The 21,046-nt window shown below is 34.7% G+C and overlaps 1 protein-coding gene across 3 annotated transcripts in view; it reads left to right on the top strand.

Annotated features, from left to right (window-relative positions):
- The window catches only part of LOC108908866 (protein c-ets-1-A), a 351,302-nt gene extending 337,015 nt beyond the window's left edge, over positions 1-14,287 (top strand). For all 3 annotated transcript variants that reach the window (XM_018713020.1, XM_018713022.2, XM_018713021.2), the window contains 5 exons: positions 8,881-9,021; positions 9,496-9,765; positions 12,663-12,944; positions 13,742-14,018; positions 14,155-14,287. In XM_018713020.1, the coding sequence (XP_018568536.1) occupies positions 8,881-9,021; positions 9,496-9,765; positions 12,663-12,944; positions 13,742-14,018; positions 14,155-14,218 (1,034 nt within the window). In that variant the 3' untranslated portion in view covers positions 14,219-14,287. The remainder of the gene's footprint in view (positions 1-8,880; positions 9,022-9,495; positions 9,766-12,662; positions 12,945-13,741; positions 14,019-14,154) is intronic.
- Positions 14,288-21,046: the final 6,759 nt, after the last annotated feature.

Consider the following 21,046-nt stretch of genomic DNA (forward strand, 5'->3'; position numbering starts at 1 on the left):
TCCATGGAAGATCTCTCACCTCAACCCCTTGCAGCTCTTCAGCACCAAAGACTTTATGTCTCATTCTCCCAAAGGCTGCACCATGTCACAGAAGGTGGACAGGGGTGTCCTCCCTTTCTCCGCATTTCGGGCATAGAGCGTCCTCCTTAATTCCTATTAAACTTAAATGCCTCCTATGTCTGCAGTAACCTGCCAGAACCCCCACCATTTGGTTTAGAGCTCTTCGACTGAGGCTCAGCAGCCATCTCGTCTTGGATTTGCTAGGTCCATGTATAAAATTATGGGCCTGATAGGCCCATTTATTTAGAATCCAAAGTATGTCAGATATTGAGAAGATTCAGAAAATCTGTTCGACACCTGAATTTTCAAAGTTACGGTAGAAAACTTAACCACAAAATGTTAAAACTGAGTTTTAGAAGAAATACTGCATCATATGTTCCTTGTTCAATTTGCTAAATGAAATGTAAAATTGACTCCAATTATATTTTGGATCGTTTGTCTTTTAATATTAAACAGCGTCCATCTTGACCATTCTAATCTAGCATTACATTCTTATATTCAATAATTTTGATCCCTAGCCATGCTCTGTCAGAGCACACTTTGTAAAATTACTTGATTAAAGTTTTGCCGTCCTTAGCCACTATTTTTTTATACTTAATTAAATATTTTATTTTGTAATTATTCAGCACCCTGTAACTGTAATGTTTTTTATCACTATGCTTGGTTGCCATGCATGTAAATGAAATAAATAAATTCACTATAGTTTCTAATGGTTTATTTGGCTCACACGGTGCTGTGCCGTTGTGACCACAATGATAACCATCTCCCGCCGGTGGTAAACTCTGCAATTTCTATTCTCTCGGTATATATGTATGATCGAGAGCGGCGATCGTATCTTTCACGTTGAAAAAGGCAACTTTAAGGCCGAGGCTGCGGAGAGAACTTCGTCAGCAGGTGGTTTTACAAACTCGAGCACCTGTCTCACACACCAGTTTGTATTTTTTAACTGAATACTTGCACTTGCTAGAGCGGTTCCTTACTCAACGCTTATTTAAACTCAGCCGAGCTTCCATTCTTCGCCATTAGATCTGCTCTAATCTATAATTGGCGCACATGTTTTAGCTAGTCAAGATTGTATCGATTAGGCAACACCATATTCACGACTGACAAGTTGTACTCTTCGTTAGAAGCAGGTATGAAGGGTTTTGATTTTTGCGGAAAGTAGTGGCATATTTACATAAATTGAAGTCCATGAAAAATTTATTTCTTCACAAGAGCTCCACAGGAGTGAACAATAAAAATGAGAATCAAGACCGTTGCGAATGATTTCATATCTCTACTATGCCTTAATTGGTTCAAGTAGGTATATATAAGTGCATTTCTGCCGAGCAAATCATTTAATGTAATTGGTTGCTAGAAGACCATCAGCAGTCAACTATTAACGACGGAATATAAAGCAATTATATGGCAGCCAGGAATGATGTATTCCAGTTCGTGTAGCAAAAAAAAGCATTCCTTTATATACGTTGCACTGGAATGTTAGCTAATATGCCATTTTTTTTTAGTAAAAGCCTGGTCAGGTGTTCCGTAAAATGGAATGGAATAGTATAAATTCCCTGGTTTCTTGTTCGCGTCGAACGGATGATGAATATTTAATTAAAAATCCACCAGAGCGCGCTTCGATTAATTTCGAACCTCTAAAAGTACTTCCTTTGGTCAGTGGCGTATCGCATTTAGTATACCTGTCTACGTAACCTAACTGCCTACATTTCAAAAGTCAAATTAGTTTTTAGGGAACTCTATATTTGCGTACAAATATTCAATATCTGGACAATCTAACTCGCCAAACAAATGACAAATACCTAATCGACATATTTGGGCGAACATAAATGTTTTGTATTTCTCAGGAAATCTACTATTTAGGTGAAAGCTATCCCAAATATGTGTCAAAATTGAAAAGCTGAATACAATGCCATTGGTAAAATTTATTCGTGACCTCGATATTTCTTAGAAAATCCACTATTTGGGTGAAAACTGATGGTCCAAATATGTTTCTAAACTGATTTTGTCCAAATATGTCATTTTTCAGGCGCTCAACACCATGCCACTAGTAAAATTTACCCATTTTTTCCTAAATTTTGGTCAACATTTTCGTGGTATTTTGGACAATTTTCACCCAAATAGTGGATTTTCTGAGAAATATCGAGGTTACAGAACAGGTAAATTTTGCCGATGACATCGTGTTCAGTGCCTAAAAACACTACGAAAATGATATATTTGGACAAAATTTAGGAAAAAAATCAGTTTTGACCCATATTTGGGCATTTTCAAGCAAAAATAAGTTTTTTTTTCCTAAATTCATCGGCAAGTCATGAATTTTGACTACAGGATCGGGTCCAATGCATCAAATTCCTTCGGAAATGATATGTGGCTCTCTTGGGTTTGGACCTTTTTTGTATGTGGCTGTATAATCGGTGTAACTCCATTTGCAAATATTTTTTCTGAAAATTTTAGATAGTTTGTGTTTGTACGTTAAGAAAAGACTACTTGAGCAAATATTTGTAATATTCACAAATATTCGTCTACGCAAGTTGAATTTCCTTTGCAAATGTTAGAAACTTTTGTTATATTGAAATTATTACTTATTTCGTCTTTCAATATCCACAACCAATAGGAATTTTTGCAGAATAATTTATCAATTTTGTCTTCAATCGATATTTTGTCTAGATTCATTTCGATATTTTAATATTATAATTATTTTCTTTCACCAGCCATTTTTCTGTTTTTAATAGGTACTTGTTTATCATTTGATTCTAATATTTAGGTATTTAAATCCATATATTTTCCGACAAGTCTATTATGGGTTACATAACCTACAAATTATATATCATATCTTAAAGGATGTCATTGCTACTGAGTACCTACTGACACAAAGCATTGCTTTGTGCCTACTGACAGAGAGTAACCTACAGATCTGTATACTATAGCTGGCGCTAGGTGAAGTAAACTTTTTTAACCAATGACATTGTGGAAAACTGTGCGGGCTATATTCCATCCAATATTGCATTAAATCTCCAATATTCTAATAAATTGCTAAGATCATTCGTCAGCAGAATCACCAACCATAGACCGGTTTCGAATTATGGTAGGTGACGATAACTTAGCTATTCTTCCAACATATTTGAGTGTGGACGAGATAACCTACGATCATGGGCGTAACCAGCGGGGCAGGGGGTGACCACGGCCCCCCTAATTCTTGCTGCATGCTGCAAGTTTCAAAAATTACATTATTATTACAAATTACGCATTTTCCATCCATTTTACCATGTTTAGTGTAAAACAGTCAGATTTAATCACTTTGGGCCACTGTTTGCTTTTGGCCGTTGGATAGGAAGGCTTTTGTACTAAATTTCTCGATTTACCTAGGTATACTTATATTCTTGGTATTTCTGTAGCTATGATTTCACATACCATACCTTTGTTCAATAAACTGGCTGTCGCCTCCTCCCTAGGAAAATTCCTGGCAACGCCCATGCCTACAATATTAAAAAGTCACATTTACACGCAGTGTAGGTTAAGTACAGGGTCGGAAAGTCCCCATGGTTCATCGGCCGTTACGTGAGAACGATAAAGAAAGTCATAGAAATCCGTGCGATAGAGAGAGATGGCTATAATGAAGGCGTCTAATAGTCACCGCCCATTTCGCCCTTCCACAAATAAAATCCACTTATTATTTGTGGAAGGACGAAATGGGCGGTGACAATTAGACGCCTTCATTATAGCCATCTTCCCCTATCGCACGGATTTCTATGACTTACTTTATCGCGCTCACGTAACGGCCGATGAACCATGGGGACTTCCCGACCCTGTATATACGTGTAGGTATTGTATACCTACTTCGTTAACAGCATCCAAACGCAATGTGTCCTTTCTATTTTCCATATCTGGATCATTTTGTTCTGCTCTTCTTACCCCGATTAAACCCCTCTGACGCCATCAGTGTCGGTCGCGGCTACCGCGATGGAAGTGATACTTTATTTCTGTTTCTGCGGCACCGGTTCTGTAATACTCGGCAACCCGATCCGGTCGTGATTTAATGATACAATCAATTTGTGGTTATTTAGAGCACTTATTGAATTAAACTGGCTTTATATTGCATCGCTTCGGAAAAGTTACGGTCCACGGTGTCCGGTTCGAGTTGAAAGTGAGCCTCTTCATGTAAACCCTGATTAATTCAATCGCCGTACACGGGTCCCCGTCTATAAATTACGGACGAGAGCCGTGTTCGGCGTCCGTTTTATTCGATTAATGCTGGATTAAGATCGAATTGTAATTGCTTGAATATCGATAAATGTATTTTATAACACTGCTGATGATTCTCTTTTTCTTTCTCTCTGTCTCTGAATAGGTATTTATAAAACCAGGCTATCCCGTGTTTCATGCTGTGTTTATCATCGTGGCAAAATTTTTAGCATGGCCAACTTGTCAGCTCCGAAAAAATAAATTACCAAATAGGAAACAAGTGACTTCAAATTGTTTTTTAACGACAAATATTGAGTGGTTGCCACGCTTACCTAATATGTGGGACGTGTGGGATGGTAAGGTCTGAAAAATTGCATTCTTCTTACGTGTCTCAAGTGTCGTAATGCTGAAAGTAATGTTCACTTAAATAATTAAAATGTTTTCCGCCACAGAACCAGCTTGACTCATTCAATGTCATCTTGTAATTGTCAATATGCCTAGCCTTCAGTAGATAGTTTTATATTATTTATAATGGAATTAAAGAAACAAACATTCCATTTATCCACAAACCAACCCTTATTTTGGATACTTGTTATTTTTGAGTCTCCTTCAATATTGGTCTATTAGTTCAAGACTAAAGGTATCAATACACGATAAAGTCTTATTTTATTACATTATTAGAAGAGAAGGTCCGAATATGGGCCATGTACTTAATATGGGCCCCATGGCTATTCCTACTAGAATATCTAGCGGCATCACTGAATAATACTTTAAAAGACCTAGTAGCGAACTGTTTTACCGACATTGTGCAATTGATTTATTATATTGTTAGAAACAAGTGGTGGTGAATGTGTTACTAGAATTCTGAATATTATCTGAAGGTAAGTTGTTATTATGTTTTATACGATTTTTAGTGACTAGGAATGTTTGTATATTCACCTAGATATTTTGTATAAAGATCAAAGTTTGTTTTGTTCAGAAAATATTTTGATTCACTTAAACTCTACAAATAATAGGGATCTATTGTTGAATGACATGCAATGCTGGTAATATGGGCCTTTTGTGGGTCCGAATATGGCCCAAGGCCTATATTCTCCGGTGATTTTGAATTCAGTTCTTTTTCCAGGTTGACCATGCCACGTAATAAACCAAAGTTTTTACCAAAGAATTTAAGGAAACAATGGAACTCCGAAGACATGATAAAGGCTATGGATAGCGTAAATAACAAAAAAAATACATTTGAGACTTTTGTATATAATTTCTTTCTTTCCAATTTCTGTTGTTGCCATTACTCTTTTGTATAATCATAATATATGAAGTTTTTTACTAGAAAATAAAGTTTCCTTTGTTAAACGTAAACTTGTGCATCATTTTTGATAGGGGCCCATATTTCATACACTCTACGAGCGTTGCCAGATTTTTTTCGGGCAAAGCGGGATTTTGAAACTTTGAAAACAAAAGGACGTTAATAACAGATCTGGAGAAAATAATTCCGAGAGCGGGAAAAGCGGGACTGAGCGTGTCCCGCGCGGGACATTTAATTTTGGGTTAAAAAGCGGGACGTCCCGCCAAAATCGGGACGTCTGGCAACGCTGCACTCTACCCTCATACAAGGTATTGTTAAGTTTTCATATTTTAACTGATATCTCAGTATTTTTTATCTTTCCAGAACTTTGCCGCGCTCATTATTGTAGACGAGTTCTTGGTCTAAGTGTGTCGCAATTTTTAGGTGTATTTGTCAAAAAAATTGTTAATAATCTATAAAAAACACAATAGGGGCCCATATTCGGACCTTCTCCTCTACTACTTTCATTAAATTTTAACGGCTGTGCCCCAATTCTTATTATACACCACTAAAAGTAATAAAATATTGGCGATGCTGTACAAATTACAAGCGCAAATATTTACAAAAAAAATATTTGTAAATTGAAACCAAAATTTGATTCAAAAGTAACTTTAAGGTGAGAGCGGCCTAGCGACTTGAAAAGTTAAGCAACGCTGATCTCAGTTATTTGGATGGGTGGCCATCCAAGGAAGGCTCGCGATGCTCGCCCACCATCTAGTGGCCTAGGTATATGTAATTGTATTCACAGAAACTATACAAATTTAGGCGAAGGTTCCCTCGGAAGGGATGTAAAGCCGTTGGTCCCTTGTCTAAGCAATGTTATACAAGTAAAAGATCCTTACCCTACGACAAAGTGGGGATTTATCAAAATTTCCGGGTTGGGGGTTGCTGGTCTCCTGGCGTCGGTGTTTAGCCGTTTAGTAGCAGAAATAGGCCGACGTAAAACAACCAAAAAGCAAACGAAAAAACTTAAGATACGTTCATTCTGAAGAAAAAATTTCGAATACCTAAATTAACTAGGTATTAGCATTTTCGAAAACTATTGACAATTTTTAAAACATGCTAAATAACTAGAACAAAGTCTAATAACTAAAATTTCTTTCCAGCGGCATAAGAACAGTTATATTTTTGAGAAAAAAGTTACTATAACTCCATTTGACGTGGTGTGAATATTAAACAATTTTTTATACATTTCAATAACAGCTATACTGAAAATATAAAATTTCATTATCTTTCGTCGGTTTCAAGTAAAACGCATTTCCAAAATATATCCATCACCTTAAACTTAATTTATGAATATAAACATCTTCCGAAATTTTCGATGTTGGTGGGTAGGTACATAAAAATGTTATTAACGTGTTAGTTAAAGAGTATGTATATGGAAGGAGTATACAACACAATACACTCAAGTACCTACATGACTACAAACTTAGAGTTCGACGAATACCTACTATTGTGGGCTCATAATTCGTAAACGAAATAGACATCTTTATCTACTGTCTGACAGCTTAATCGCTGATTAATCATAGACCAATAATTAATATTCCACGCGGGCCATTTTGTACCGGACATCCGCCATTCAAAACATTAAACGATATGAAGCAGACAGACATGTTATAACCCTCGGGAGAATTTACAAATATCGCCTTCCTGTTTAAACCGTACATCTATAAACCCCTGATTTTATAATAAATGTATACGAGACTATATATAGGTAATAGTCTTGTGCACATAAACTTTAAAATTTTTGATTTTCGAGAAAAGTGGGTTCGCATCCGCTCTTGATATATTTTGCCAAGCAGTTCAAACAAATTCTTGAACACACGTTGTCAGTTCTAAATTTCGATATAGAGAAAGGAAGCAGTTAGATATCCCAAAGACAAGGTTTATTCGTCTAATACCATGTATTACTTTAAAGGTAACGATTGCATTAGATATATTAGGCAATGTCCATGTTTTTGCTTGTTGCCCTATGAAAATAACACTAGCAGTACTACAAATATCAGCTTCCATAGTCATCTCCTAACACTTGCTTTAATCGATCAGCTATACCAACTTAATGAGCTTGTCAACATTTTAAAATTTATGAAAATAAACTATCAGAAACAAAAAAGTAAAATAATTTTTCACTGCTAAAAGATTAGATATAGCTATCCTAATTAATATATTCATTGTTATACGATATTATAATTACGTATGAATGTAAGTATGTATATAGGACTTAAGGCGTCCTCAACTTATGGAATCGTATAAAAAAAGCGGGTAAATATAGAAAATTGTTCAGCCTGACAATCCTATTGAAATTTCTTAGAAAAAATACGTTATGAATATGTAATCTGTAACTGTTAAAACGGAACAATCAACTCTAGTGGATGGTGGACTTTACGTAAGGTGATGTAAAATCACGGTGGACCAACTGGGATGGAGTGGGCGGGTACCACAGCTTCCCAATTAGACGGCCAGTGTTAAGAGGCGGATCAGTGTCAGCCAATACGAATAGGTTTCCTCTCCCTAACCGGTCATCTCACGATTGTCGCCCTTCTTTGTCACGGGAAATTCCGAGAAACGCTTCGATCCTCGTTACCGCAATGTTTGTCAAATTCGTTGACCAATAGTTGATTTTAAATAAATACATTGTTGGGCGTTCTTAGTAACATTGGGAAATAAAGGTGTGGTGAAATTGGAGGTGATTACATTTTAAAGCAAATATAACAGATGTTAAAACAGTGTAAGAGAATTCTGGAAATTTAAGAATTTACCACCTCCAACACTACGTGTTTTACCACCAATGTTAAATAACATTGGCGTTACAATTGTTTCTTATCTAAGTACCTACCTAGACATTATTTATTATATGAAACATAACGCCAGACTGACAAACAAATTAACATTAATGTTATTGTTGCATTTGGTATACATGATGGCCCTAATTATGAGGCATATTTTAAAACATTTGTGGCATATTACGTACCTAGTCATCCAGTTTCTAATGCCTGTCATTTGAATAAAAAATTTTTGAAGTGGATGAGGTTAAACAACGCGCTATTGGCGTAGTAGGTAAAATTTGAGTTAAACTATGACTTCTTGCTTCATCTAATACCTATATTTTCCTCTTTTCGCTAGGTACGTCAGATTTCCATTAAAAAAATCCCTTGGCATCCGATGATTTTCTTTCTAGAGATAACATAAATTATACCTAAAACCTAGCTGATATTGTAAAAGTACTTAAAGCAATAATTAAAATGCGGACTTGTATTCAAAAAATTATGTAATAATCTGTTTATATTTTCCAGGAGTCTATGGGCAGTTAAGAAGTCCAGCCTGCCCTCCCGCGGATACAGAAATAAGAGAAGAAGGCTCACCTCCCCCTGGTCCTCCTTCAGGGTATCTGCAGCACCTCCAGCGAAGCCCCGCCTACCACCATTTAAAAGATGGTAAGTATTTAATACCTCTATGTACCTACCACGAAGAATCTGCGATACTGTACGCACCTAGGTACTTTAACCTACCTTACAAAAAGTAGTGTGGAACTGGACACATTTAACTTAAGCCCTGATATTCGTAAATTTAAAAAAACGCCGTTAATGTATAATGAGATGAAAATACAATGACGTTCCCCACTCCGCTACTTTGCCACTGCGCATCACACCTTCAGGGCTCAAATGAATTTGGTTTACCCGTTCAACTGACTAAAAATTATAGGATCTACACTAATATATTTTATGTTCAGTTATTTCATAATAGAAATGTAGTTGTAAGTAATGTAAGTGTATGTAATACGATGTGAATCTTCTGTGTTCCATGATTTTCGGTAGCACTGAATCAAATTCGATGTAAAATATAGAAAAAACTAATGTCTTGTTTATTTTTATTAAACGTAGGTAACCTTAACGTTTCATTATTTTCAGGTTACAAAGGTACTTGTCCGACGGGCAGCGAGTCGACAGGGGGCAATTTCGGTGGTATCGACGGGAGCCTACAGACGCTGAACAGCGACGATCAGTCGCACCTGTTCCAGACGCCGCAAACTCACTATACGCAGGAGGAGCACGAGTACCAAGCACTGGAACCCCATCAGCAGCAGTACCTCGACAACTCCCCTGAATTTTACGCCGCCAACCATCTACTAGAACCAAAATACAACCCCGCTCACAATTATGTAAAAAACTATGTGCGAGGTAAGCAACTAATAAACTTTATAATTTCATCACTTCCACATTGTTCTGTATATAAAAAAATCTCTACACCGCTGTTAGAAATACATGATAGCTATTATATATTTAAAATGTTATGCGGCGGCTCTTGGATTTGACAGGGGTTCAAATTAATAAGTTGGATTTAAGATATTAGGTAACCAAAAGAAACAACTCACGCAAAGGTTGCGTGAAAAAGCATCGTGCTCACAAAGTTGAGTTTGACTGACAATTTTCTTTTGTCGGAAAATAATACCACAAGTATAGCCACTGTTTAATGAATATTGATTAAAGTGATTAATTTCTGAGCAGGTCATTAAATTCCAAAATGTATCTTGTTTAGAAGTGACTATCCAAGTAGGTACCTACTTGCAATTCTAATGCTGAGATGGAGATGTTTGTCTAAGAGAGATTCGAGACAATCTGAAAGATCATATAAATTTCCTCTATTTTTAGTGCAATTTAAAATCTGGTACTAGGTACTTACTTTCAATGAATTATCTTCCTGTCCGTTTAAATTTGACTTCATCAAAATGTATACATTTCTCCCTCTTGTAGCCCTTCTCTCAATAGCTCTCATCTCCCAAGGATTGGGTTACTGCAAATCTCTCAACAACGGACCAGACTCATCGTGGACTGGGCGCTGATTGGAGCCTCTTGTTGGTCGACTTCTTCCTTCTGCACCTCCCTCTAGCTCAATCTAGGACCTTGGAATCTATACCTGATTGTTCTAAAGAGTAGGATACTCTCATTTTGTTCCCAGTAACTTGTGCATCCTCTCGATAGTACTTTGCACTGAGGCTTCAATTGAGCATTCTTTCATTGTTTTGCTTTTTAACACTTTTTTGTCCTTTTTATGTTCTGTCACCATTTTTTGGACTTAGAGTAAATTTAAATCAACCACAAGTCCGCAGTTAATCTTGGACGATTTAGACGCTAGTTACTGCTAAGTCTTAGATTTATGTAAGGTAGCTTTGCCTGGTATCCCAGTTCGAATTTCGTGGTATTTCTGGCATTTCTTAAAAAATTTGAACTAGTTTTTCCTTGGGCGTCTCACAAAGGTCTTCGAGAGTACCTTTGTCAACAACATCGGGTTTTCTAAATGTCATGTGGTCTAGTTACAGGTATGTTTGGTTTACGACTCTGTGCAATTTCGGTGATTGGATTCGAAACATGAGTGAAAATTTATAGTTTAACCGACGCTGTCTAGATTTTCTATCAAAAATTAAGAAAATCACTAATAGATTTAAATGTTTTATATACGAATGCGTTGTGCCTATTTGAACGGATTTTCCAGAAGAAATAATTAAATACTCATTGAAAAGGTTATGAAGAGATAATCTTTAGATTTGTTTGTGGTCTATGGTGTACGTCACAGCCTTTAATTGCTCGTCTTTTATTGTGCCGTCGGTAGTTAATGAATCAATGTTAATGACCTTCGCGATGAAAAAATTAATTAAAATTCAATGTCACGTTTTAATTCTAACGTCTCGATGTGAATTGCAGGCCTATTTGGGAACAATAGGCCATCATTTGTAGGCATCGCGTCGACGTGTAATTCTCGGAAAATTAAGACCAGCGAACCTTGCCTCATGAGCGTAAAATATATTCACCATTCTCATCCGATATATTAAAAATAGGTATATAAAAAGCACTATTGAAGACTTATTTCATCATTGGCAGTGAAATTGAGCATGAATTGAGAATTAGAAATCGGGTAACATAATACATACAAATTATTATTATTAACATAAAAGTATACAGATGTAAAAAAAACTATATAAAAACTCAAGAGACCAAAAAGATGGGTGTATGTAAAAATCCAAATCCAGGCGTACAATATAAAATAAAATAGTGCTATTGCTACAATACTAAAGAGAACCAGAAACATTTGGAAAAAGTATGCAGAAACTCAATTTAAGATTGATGTTCTATGTATATGTAATTGAATGAGATATTGTTTTGAAAGTAACAAGCGTTAAACTTTGTTGGAAGCAGCACTTGCATGAGCTGACTATGAGCTACACCCAGAAGAATCTATCTTTTAACTTTTAATAGTGAAGTGTTGTCAATTTGATAGTGTAATTTTGGATTGGATTTGCCAAAGTGCTCAACTATACATTTTTTGGAGTTCAAAGATATTAACCATTTTTTGTAGCTATCAAGCTTTCCCGCAATTGTTGATAATAATAATTAATAGGATTCAAATAAATCTTTATGTCGTCAACATATTGAGAGCAGTTAAATGACATTTGAAGATGTGATAGATATACAAGAAAAAGTAACGGACAAAGCACTGAGCCTTGACGAATTTAGTCTTAGCAAATGTCCAATTTTACAAAGAAGACGTTTAAAAGGTCTCGCTGAAATCATGGTATATGATGTCAGTAGACTGACATCGCCATCGATTGTAATGGTCTAAAAATTGGTGGGAGTTGATCTACCGAAAAAAATTCGGATACAGTTTCAATGATAATTCTTTTAATGATTTTCATTTCAGCCAGAATCACTAATCGTCTGATAATTTTCTTTAATGAATTTGTCTCATTTTTTATGAATTGCGAATCCATCAGCTGATTTCCAGGGTCTTGACAATTTTGCATTATAATGCGCGGTGGCGCATAAAGCAATAGATCCAGCAGAAAAAAATTTCAAATATTCTTTAACTGGTTGCTCAAACACGATTATAGCTCTCAGAGAACGATTGTTCCCTGTGCATTAATTAACTTGGAATTGTATGTTCTCTCGGTATAGCTAAGAGAAAAATAATGATAAAACCTGTCAGCAGTTTCTTGATTATTATTAGAAAGTGTCGATAATAAAGAAATAATAAATCAAATCACCATTCAAAATCATTTAATAGCACATTTTTTCTTATTCAGGAGCTGGAAGGTACAACGATGGATACGGCGACACCTACGGTTCCCCCTACGACACGACACCGTTCCAGACGGTGCCCAGCGGCGCCAACAGCGGACCGGATCAGTGGGGCCACAACCACGATCTCTCGCTCGCCCACCATGCACACGGACACCCTGCTTTCCTCTCCGCCGGTATGGCTAGAGACCAGCTCAACGCCATGCAGGACACCAAGCCTATGATCCAGAACGGGATGATAGCCGGGTACCCGAGCAATCCTAGCGCCGGAGGGCCCTGTTTTACTGGTAAGTCAGGAAGATAACATGAATTTGCTTCATAGCGCTGTCGGTCACTGGTAATTTTCCAGTAAAGTACCAATAATCACTATAACTATATGCTGTTCACTATAACTATATGCTGTTATGGTATTTCCTTCTCGAAATTGAAAAAGAAAAGGTACATATTCTTATTATGCATTTACAAGTTGATACCATGGTAATTTTAATCAACCACAGCATCGTAAAAGTCGTCTTACTTTGTATACATAATTCTATAACTCTTGAATATTGAACAAATACTTCTTAAAACCTTAACAGAATTAAAGTTTTGTTATTGTTACTGTTACGAATTATTGGTATCCTAAAAGCATTTTCTATATATATATTTTTATTTTGCTGGTCAATTATAATCTTAGGATGATAAAGAAAAGTAAATCTTTTTTTTGTAATAGATTTCTCATTTATTATAATATAAATCCATTTTGATATTATAATCTGACACTTATTATGCAGACACTTTAAAAACAAACCGCTGTCAGGAATGTGAAAAACATCAATTATAAAAATGTTAAACAATGGCTGCATGCTTTATGCTGAACCTACGCCATTGTTTCGTCGACCTTCAAAGAATTTTTGTTATTATTGGCTCATGGCATCAGTTCATCCAGAATGGCAGCATTATGTTTACTTGTAATTAGCTGCAAAACAAAACACGAGTTTTCACGTTAGGGCGTTCATTTAATGGAGTTCACTTAAAAAATCTTATATAAACATCAACAATATCTCACATATCTTGTTTATTTGAATCTGTCTTTTCTGTGTAGGATCAGGGCCTATCCAGCTGTGGCAATTCCTACTAGAATTACTGACCGACAAGTCATGCCAAGGCTTCATCTCCTGGACAGGAGACGGCTGGGAGTTCAAATTGACCGATCCTGACGAGGTCGCCAGGAGATGGGGTATTCGCAAGAACAAGCCAAAAATGAACTACGAGAAACTGTCCCGCGGACTCCGGTACTATTACGATAAGAATATTATTCACAAGACTGCTGGCAAACGTTATGTTTATCGCTTCGTGTGTGATCTTCAAACACTACTTGGGTAAGTTTCCAGAAACAGGAAAATCAAATAAACATAAATTTACTTATTTCCATTGTATATCTTTGCCATTATTAACTTAAATTCAGATACTGAAGCGAACATCATAAAACAAATTTTTAACATATTCTTTTTTCAGATACAGCCCAGAGGAACTTCACGCAATGGTAGATCTCAAACCGGAAAAGAAGGAAGATGACTGAATGAACCCGTAACTCGTCAAGAAACCTTGGTGCCTAATGATAATTAAATCAAATCATGCTGATCAAAAACACAAACCAAATCTAAATATATACGTCTCATATCGTAATTTCTCTGATTAACTCGAGCCGCTCAAATCTTCTCCAACTTAGCTGTAAGAGAAACCACTAAATCTAATTAATATAAATGTTTTAAGGTAGATAAAAGTATAAATATCGAACAGACTGTACCTACCTGATAAACAGGAGATAGCGCATTTGTTAGAGTTTACTGTTTGATTGTTTTCGTTATTTAAATTGTTCAAAATTTATTACGTTGGAAGTGCGAGAGAGTGTTGGTCCTGGATATTTTACGGATGAGATTTAAATAGGTGCCATGTACGAATTATGTCTGTTAGTTTATGTTGAACATGTCGGTCTGCGATTACCACATTTCCGAATCTGAAAATTTTATTTTGACCTTGAACGAAAGATTGTAAAGATCACAAATAATCATCTCAGACATTAGAATTCTGGTATTGGTGCAACTTACCAGTCAGAGATCAATGCACTTTCTCTATGATTGTATTGTATTAATTATTTTACCTTTATATATATTTAGGAGGCTCTATAGCAAATAGGCAACCAACAATACTTCTTTATAGATTTTATTACACAATTTGTCTAAATATGAATTAATGCACAAATAACAGACTTTCCCCCATTTTAACACAGATTTTCTATAAAATGGAGTTAGTTTAATTGTAAATTACAAGTTTCTTTACACCAAAAGGTTATTTGAGTTTCATTTTATAGAAAATCTACGTTAAACTGGGGGAAAGTCTGTTATTTGTGCATTAATTCATATTTAGATAAACCTTAATAAAATCTATAAAAATGTATTGCTGGTTGCCTGTTTGCTATTGAGCCTTCTTAAGGTGGATTGAAACTAAAAAAAATACATGTTGCCAAAGAAATAATATTTCTCAAGGACTTGAAAATAAAATGAATTATTTGTATTATTTTATACCAATAGCGATCGTAATACAGAGCCTTTATAAAGTCACGTGACCGCCGAACTTAGGCAACCGATATTGCACGGTCTCTGTCAACAAAAAATCTCTAAATCTTAGCATTACCAATATTAAAGATTTATTTACAATGAACAAAGACAAACTGTTGCGTCTGCACACAAGTAAGCGCGATCGCCGATTGGCTGAATAAAATATGAAAAATGACGTCAATCATTAACCGGCGAAACATAATGTTATATTTTAACCTATCCTTGATCTTATTTTTTCATAATTTTTAGGTTTACAGAAATTTAATTAACGCCAAGAAAATAAAATTACTGTTTCCATCAAAATTACTGGTCATGTGGCTTGTAATCATTTATGATAGCATAAAGTATGCATATATAGCAGTAAGTATGCATTAATATGCATAAAATTATTTTATACAAAAAAAATAATTATTTTACATATTCGGTACATTTTTTAATCAAAATTATGTCATAAACTTGAACATATATTTTTTTAATTTGCACATTTTGCTCAATTGTGATGTGCGATTTTTTATGTTTAATAAACAAAACAGTTCATAAACATTTCAATTTTGAAATTTATTAATTTTATACCATAAAAAATGCAGGAAGCCATTTTTCATGTGAATAATCTTAAGAGAATTTTAAAAACGCTAAAAAGATATACGCAACAAAATATGTTGAATCGTTACAAAAATATTCCAGCTCGGAATGTATTGATCTGTTTTTTAAGTAATATTGTGTTGGTAACTGCAGACCGACATTACTTTTGACAATCACCCTTCTAATTCATACCAACTATATTCTTCCTTAATTGTAAAACAGTTAGTTTGACAAGTATCAAAACATAATTTGGATTTTTACAATTCATGACACCGTTTCATTCTGTTTTGGTATTTCTCGAGTCCAAGACCGAAAAAATTATACAAAAGTATTACATAGTTTTATATGTGTGTGTGTGTAGTATCGATGTTCCCTTTTACAAATAACCGTAACAATGTCGTGACGAGTTTCTACCAAAATATTAACGGGTGCAGTCAGGACTTGCAGTCTGGATTCCTCCGACGTTAGCTGTTGCTGTCGATAATCAGAATACAATAAATTTTGTGTGATTTAAGATAATAAGTAAATATAAAGATTTAGAATTGTATAAAGCTAGATGTTCGCTCTCTTGGATTCCATACGGATCCAGCAATGCGAGGAGGGCGTGTCGGTAAACAAAAAAATGTAAATATCATTGTGATAAGTCTATTAAAGCAGATAGTATATGTTTATATTTTGGAACGTAATAGTTTTTTGTGGGATAATTGTTGGCCCCATCGTTAGGTATTTTTATACTGTACTATATTGAATATTTTTTTTCTTTATTGGATATCTAGAACGAGTTATTTTTTAGATTCATGGCGATTTGCAATAAAAAGGCATGTTGCATAAAAGCATTATGGTCTCAATTTCTGCACGTTATTCAACAAGTTTAAGTTATTATTAAAACACAACCGTGGAAATGCAGCGGTGATCTCGTTGTATGGGGTTTCGAAAGTCGCTGCATTTTTGTTTAATGTGTTATCCATACATATAATTATTGTATTAAATGAAATATGTTTCAATAAAATATATTGGTTTTATTACCATTGAAATGAGTTTCATTTTCAAATTATTGGCTTCGAACATAAAAAAAAAAGAAAAAATTTATTACTATTTATTCAAAATACATATCCAAATAAGCAATGTCTACAGGATATGTTAAGTAAAATATAACAAGAAAAAAGAGAAAAAAAGGATATTAAATATGAAAAATAGAGAAAAAACTACAAATGTACAAAGAACACAAATATAAAGAACAAGACAAACAGTTAACAAACGATGTGTAATGGCTACTTAATGCATTTTCTATCATTATTTTCTGTCTCACTGTACTTGGAAATAATCTGATACACGAGGGTGCTACAAGGATATTACTGCGTGCTGTGGGTAGACTAAAAATGTTATTGCTGCAAGCTGAGAGACGTGGTACTTTATGAACATTATTTAAAACATCTGACTAATCCAAAATATTATGGAGAACCTTATACAAAAATATGACTTGAGAAACAGATCTTTTAGAAAGGACATTAATGATCTATGCTGTACTCTTTATATATTAGCTCCAGACTACTGATACATATTCTAATTTAAAATGGGTAAGTTTATCTTGCACAATAATTTAAGATCATGTGCATAACAGAACAAAGAGTAACGATCCGAGTGAGTCTTAAAACCATGACATTGACCAATAATAAATAATAATTTTTATAGCAAGAAAGGGAAATGTTAAAACATGAAAAAATTTCATATTTTCATCAACTATCAATTTTGAGTAGAGCACTAGTAAAAAATTTTGGTTAGATCTAATTTCGTTACTAGAATTAGTAAATAGTTAGATATTTATAGTGTTATTATAGTTAAATCAATAATATCTTAAATAGGTTTAATATTATCAATTATTTTCGACAGTTTAAAAGTAGGTATCTATTGTCATATCTCATCCTTTCTATTGGCCCTTATCTTATTAGTTCTGCCTAATGTAGTCTCGACCTCAAGAAATTGGTTTATATAATTTTTCAACAATACACTGATTGGAGACTCGCTAGTCGACATTTTCCGTCGCGACTCCCTCTAGCCCAATTTCGGTACTTGGAATATGATCCAGTAAGACATTTGTTGTCCGTAACTCTCTCAATGTACTTTGTACTGAGGCTTCCAACTGAGCCTTTTCCCACTTTGTTTTGTTTTATAATTCGGTGCTTTTTCACTGTTTCTGGGTTTGGGTAAAAAGCACTTTGTTTTGGGCTAAAGAGCACCTTTGTATCAATTACTGATCCGTAGGTTGTTGTGGATTTTGGTCACTAGATTGAACTAGGTCTGAGCCTGGGCTCACAACAATTTATACCCATATGATGAACATATTGATTATAAGAAGTTTATTAGCAATGTATGGTTTTAAAATATACAGGTATACAATACAGTGCTAATGGATGGTTGGAATTTTACTTCGTATTCACAAGGAGCTTTGCCCTGGTTACTTATTCGTGCCAAACCACAGTCGACGTTCAAACCGGCTCATTTGGACAGTTTATGACAATTTTTAAATTCGACGATCTTTTGGGTCTTCTCAACCTGTCATGGAATATGAAATGAACTCTTTTATGTAAGACGGCTTGGTCCCGTGTTCCAATTCGAATTTCGTGTTGTTTCTGTCTAAAAAAAATTGAAATTGAATCGGAATGTCATCTGTCGCGGCTGAGTATGTTTAAAACGGTTTACGTCATTTGTATTCGAAACATGGATAAAATTTAATGGTTGTTTATTGATATTTAATTACAGACCAAAAATTGAGAAATTAAATTTTAGGATATCAAAAAATTTGACGGACAAAACTGAACAAGATATAAAGGGTGTTTCTGAAATGTGTGCATTCCTTGAAATGGGCGACAGAGGGCCCGAAAATGAGCAACTTTTTTATTGAGATTATTGAGAAAATCGTCTTTAATTTTATATATTACTGATCTATAAAACCTCCACATGAAAAGTAACTTGCTTTTCTAGAATAGTACCACTAGTAACCATAGAGCTTACAAACTTTGAGAGAGATATTTCTTTAAGGTGACCATATCACTGGCCGAGAGATAGTGAAATTTCTGGCGTTTTTAGGTAGGTACTGAAATCTTGAAAAGTAAAACGTGTAGAACAAAAGTAAGCACAAAAATTAAATCATTGATGTTCTGTTTCAGTGCCTGATTTACCTATAGGCTGGTCAGACATACACACTTCCAAGTAAAACTGAAGATGTGGTGTTAGTTAGCCGGCATTGCCGGAAGGTACTGGAGTCCCATAGGGGAGGCAATCCAGCTATAGTTGAGATTTCGGAAGATCTGTTTTAGCAATTCTTTTTTTGTATTTAATTATTCTTTTTTTCAGATTCGTTCCTCACGGGCGAAAATGTTAGTGAATTCAACAAGGCCCTTATATGCGTCTTGACATAAAGTGAGCACAAGAAATGTTTTATAACTTCTTTTTCGAACAACGTAATCATGACAAAACAAGTTAAATGTGAAACAAAGTTGTTATTGTAATATCCGGGCAGTCACGACAATATATACATATTTTAACATGTAATAAATAATGAGTAATCGTTAATAACAATTGTAACAATTTAACTTAGAAAAATATACGCCCCTGAGCATAAGACAACCAATAAACATATACAGAATTATTATCATGAAACCTCTATAACCATCACAATAATAAGATTACATAGAACAATTAACAACAAAGTAGTTAACTAATACCGATTAAACACTTTTAATTTTCATTATTTTGCCACACTGCCCGCCGATCTTCTTGCTACCTATCTCCACACTGTTCTCACTTCTACTGCCTACCTTCAACTATTTAGGCTTCCTTCCAGAATTCCCCACCTAAGCGTTTGTTTTTGCGCTTTCTTCCACCAACTGTTAATATTACTTTTTCATTATTGTGCAACACCCATGTAACAGGTGACGTCGACGTTGATAAGATAAGTATGGTTTTGCACAGTTTATTCATTGTTACCATTTACATTTACTCAAATAAAATAATAACTAAAAAAAGCGTTTGTAAAACATGCGTCTGCTGTTATCCTAACCCCACATTTTAAGAATTATTTTCACGTAGGTACTTGTAAATAAAAGTAAACAATTTTATACGTAGGACTAAGTAAGTAAATGTTATAAGAATATTTACATGTGGAGTTATATATAAAAAAGTTAGTATTGTCGTAGATTTCAGTAGCTAAAACCTTCATTGTTTGATCGTTTTTTGCACCTGTTTATTCGTTTTACTGCGGCGTCTTTGAAAATACTCAGGTGGCATGACATAACATTCCTGTTATTTGATAAGCTTTAGATTATTCAGTTATTAAATGTTTGAAATTATTTGTCTTTGCGGAAAACACTATTTAAAGAATATGGCGCCCTTAAAAAGTAAATAAATCAAGGTGCGAAAACTCGATTAGCAGAATATTTTTGGCAAATATATTATTTTTTGATACCTTAAATAAATAAACACAGTTAAAATAAAAATCTAGAAAATTAAATGATTTCACTTAAACATTTGTTCACTAATAATTTTCACAATAAAAAACACAGGTTTCCATAATAAAAACTAAAGTAGAAGTGATAATTACCTAAAATTAAACAAACTATTACAAACGACGATACAAAGAAGTGAACGACGCCATTTACGGCCACAAATACTCTCTTCTTTTTATGTAGCACGTAACTTGGAAGCTATTCCAGAGGTTATCAATAAGTGTTAACAATTCTGATTATTATCACTTAGTATCACTTTTTTAAATTAATTACTAAAAATACTTACTTTTAATGCATTCTATCTACCATAGACCTCAAAACAAATTAATATTTGATGCCATTTCAAAAATGTAATCAAATTATGTTTTAACTTGTCGTAAAAGACATTAGTAGTACACCCTATAACTGAAATATATTACAAATTCGTATATATTTCATAAAGAAAAAAAGATAAAATAAGATATTTCTTCAGTTTTCAAACATCGTGGATAGCGATTTGGGGATGGGAAACTTCGCCCCACATTAGACAAGCACTTCCGTGCCGAGACATTGGGAATCGCTGTCGTTCCTTAACTTTCGGCTTTTTTAAATATCGCTATTAGCGGAGTACCTCCGCCAGATAAATATAGAACGTCGGATAGGAGGCACCGCTTGAGCAACACCAGCATCAGCCAGAAACGCACCGTCTGGACCTGGAGGCGG

This window comes from Anoplophora glabripennis, unplaced genomic scaffold (genome assembly GCF_000390285.2).
Source record: "Anoplophora glabripennis isolate ALB-LARVAE unplaced genomic scaffold, Agla_2.0 scaffold81, whole genome shotgun sequence".
Taxonomy (NCBI): domain Eukaryota; kingdom Metazoa; phylum Arthropoda; class Insecta; order Coleoptera; family Cerambycidae; genus Anoplophora; species Anoplophora glabripennis.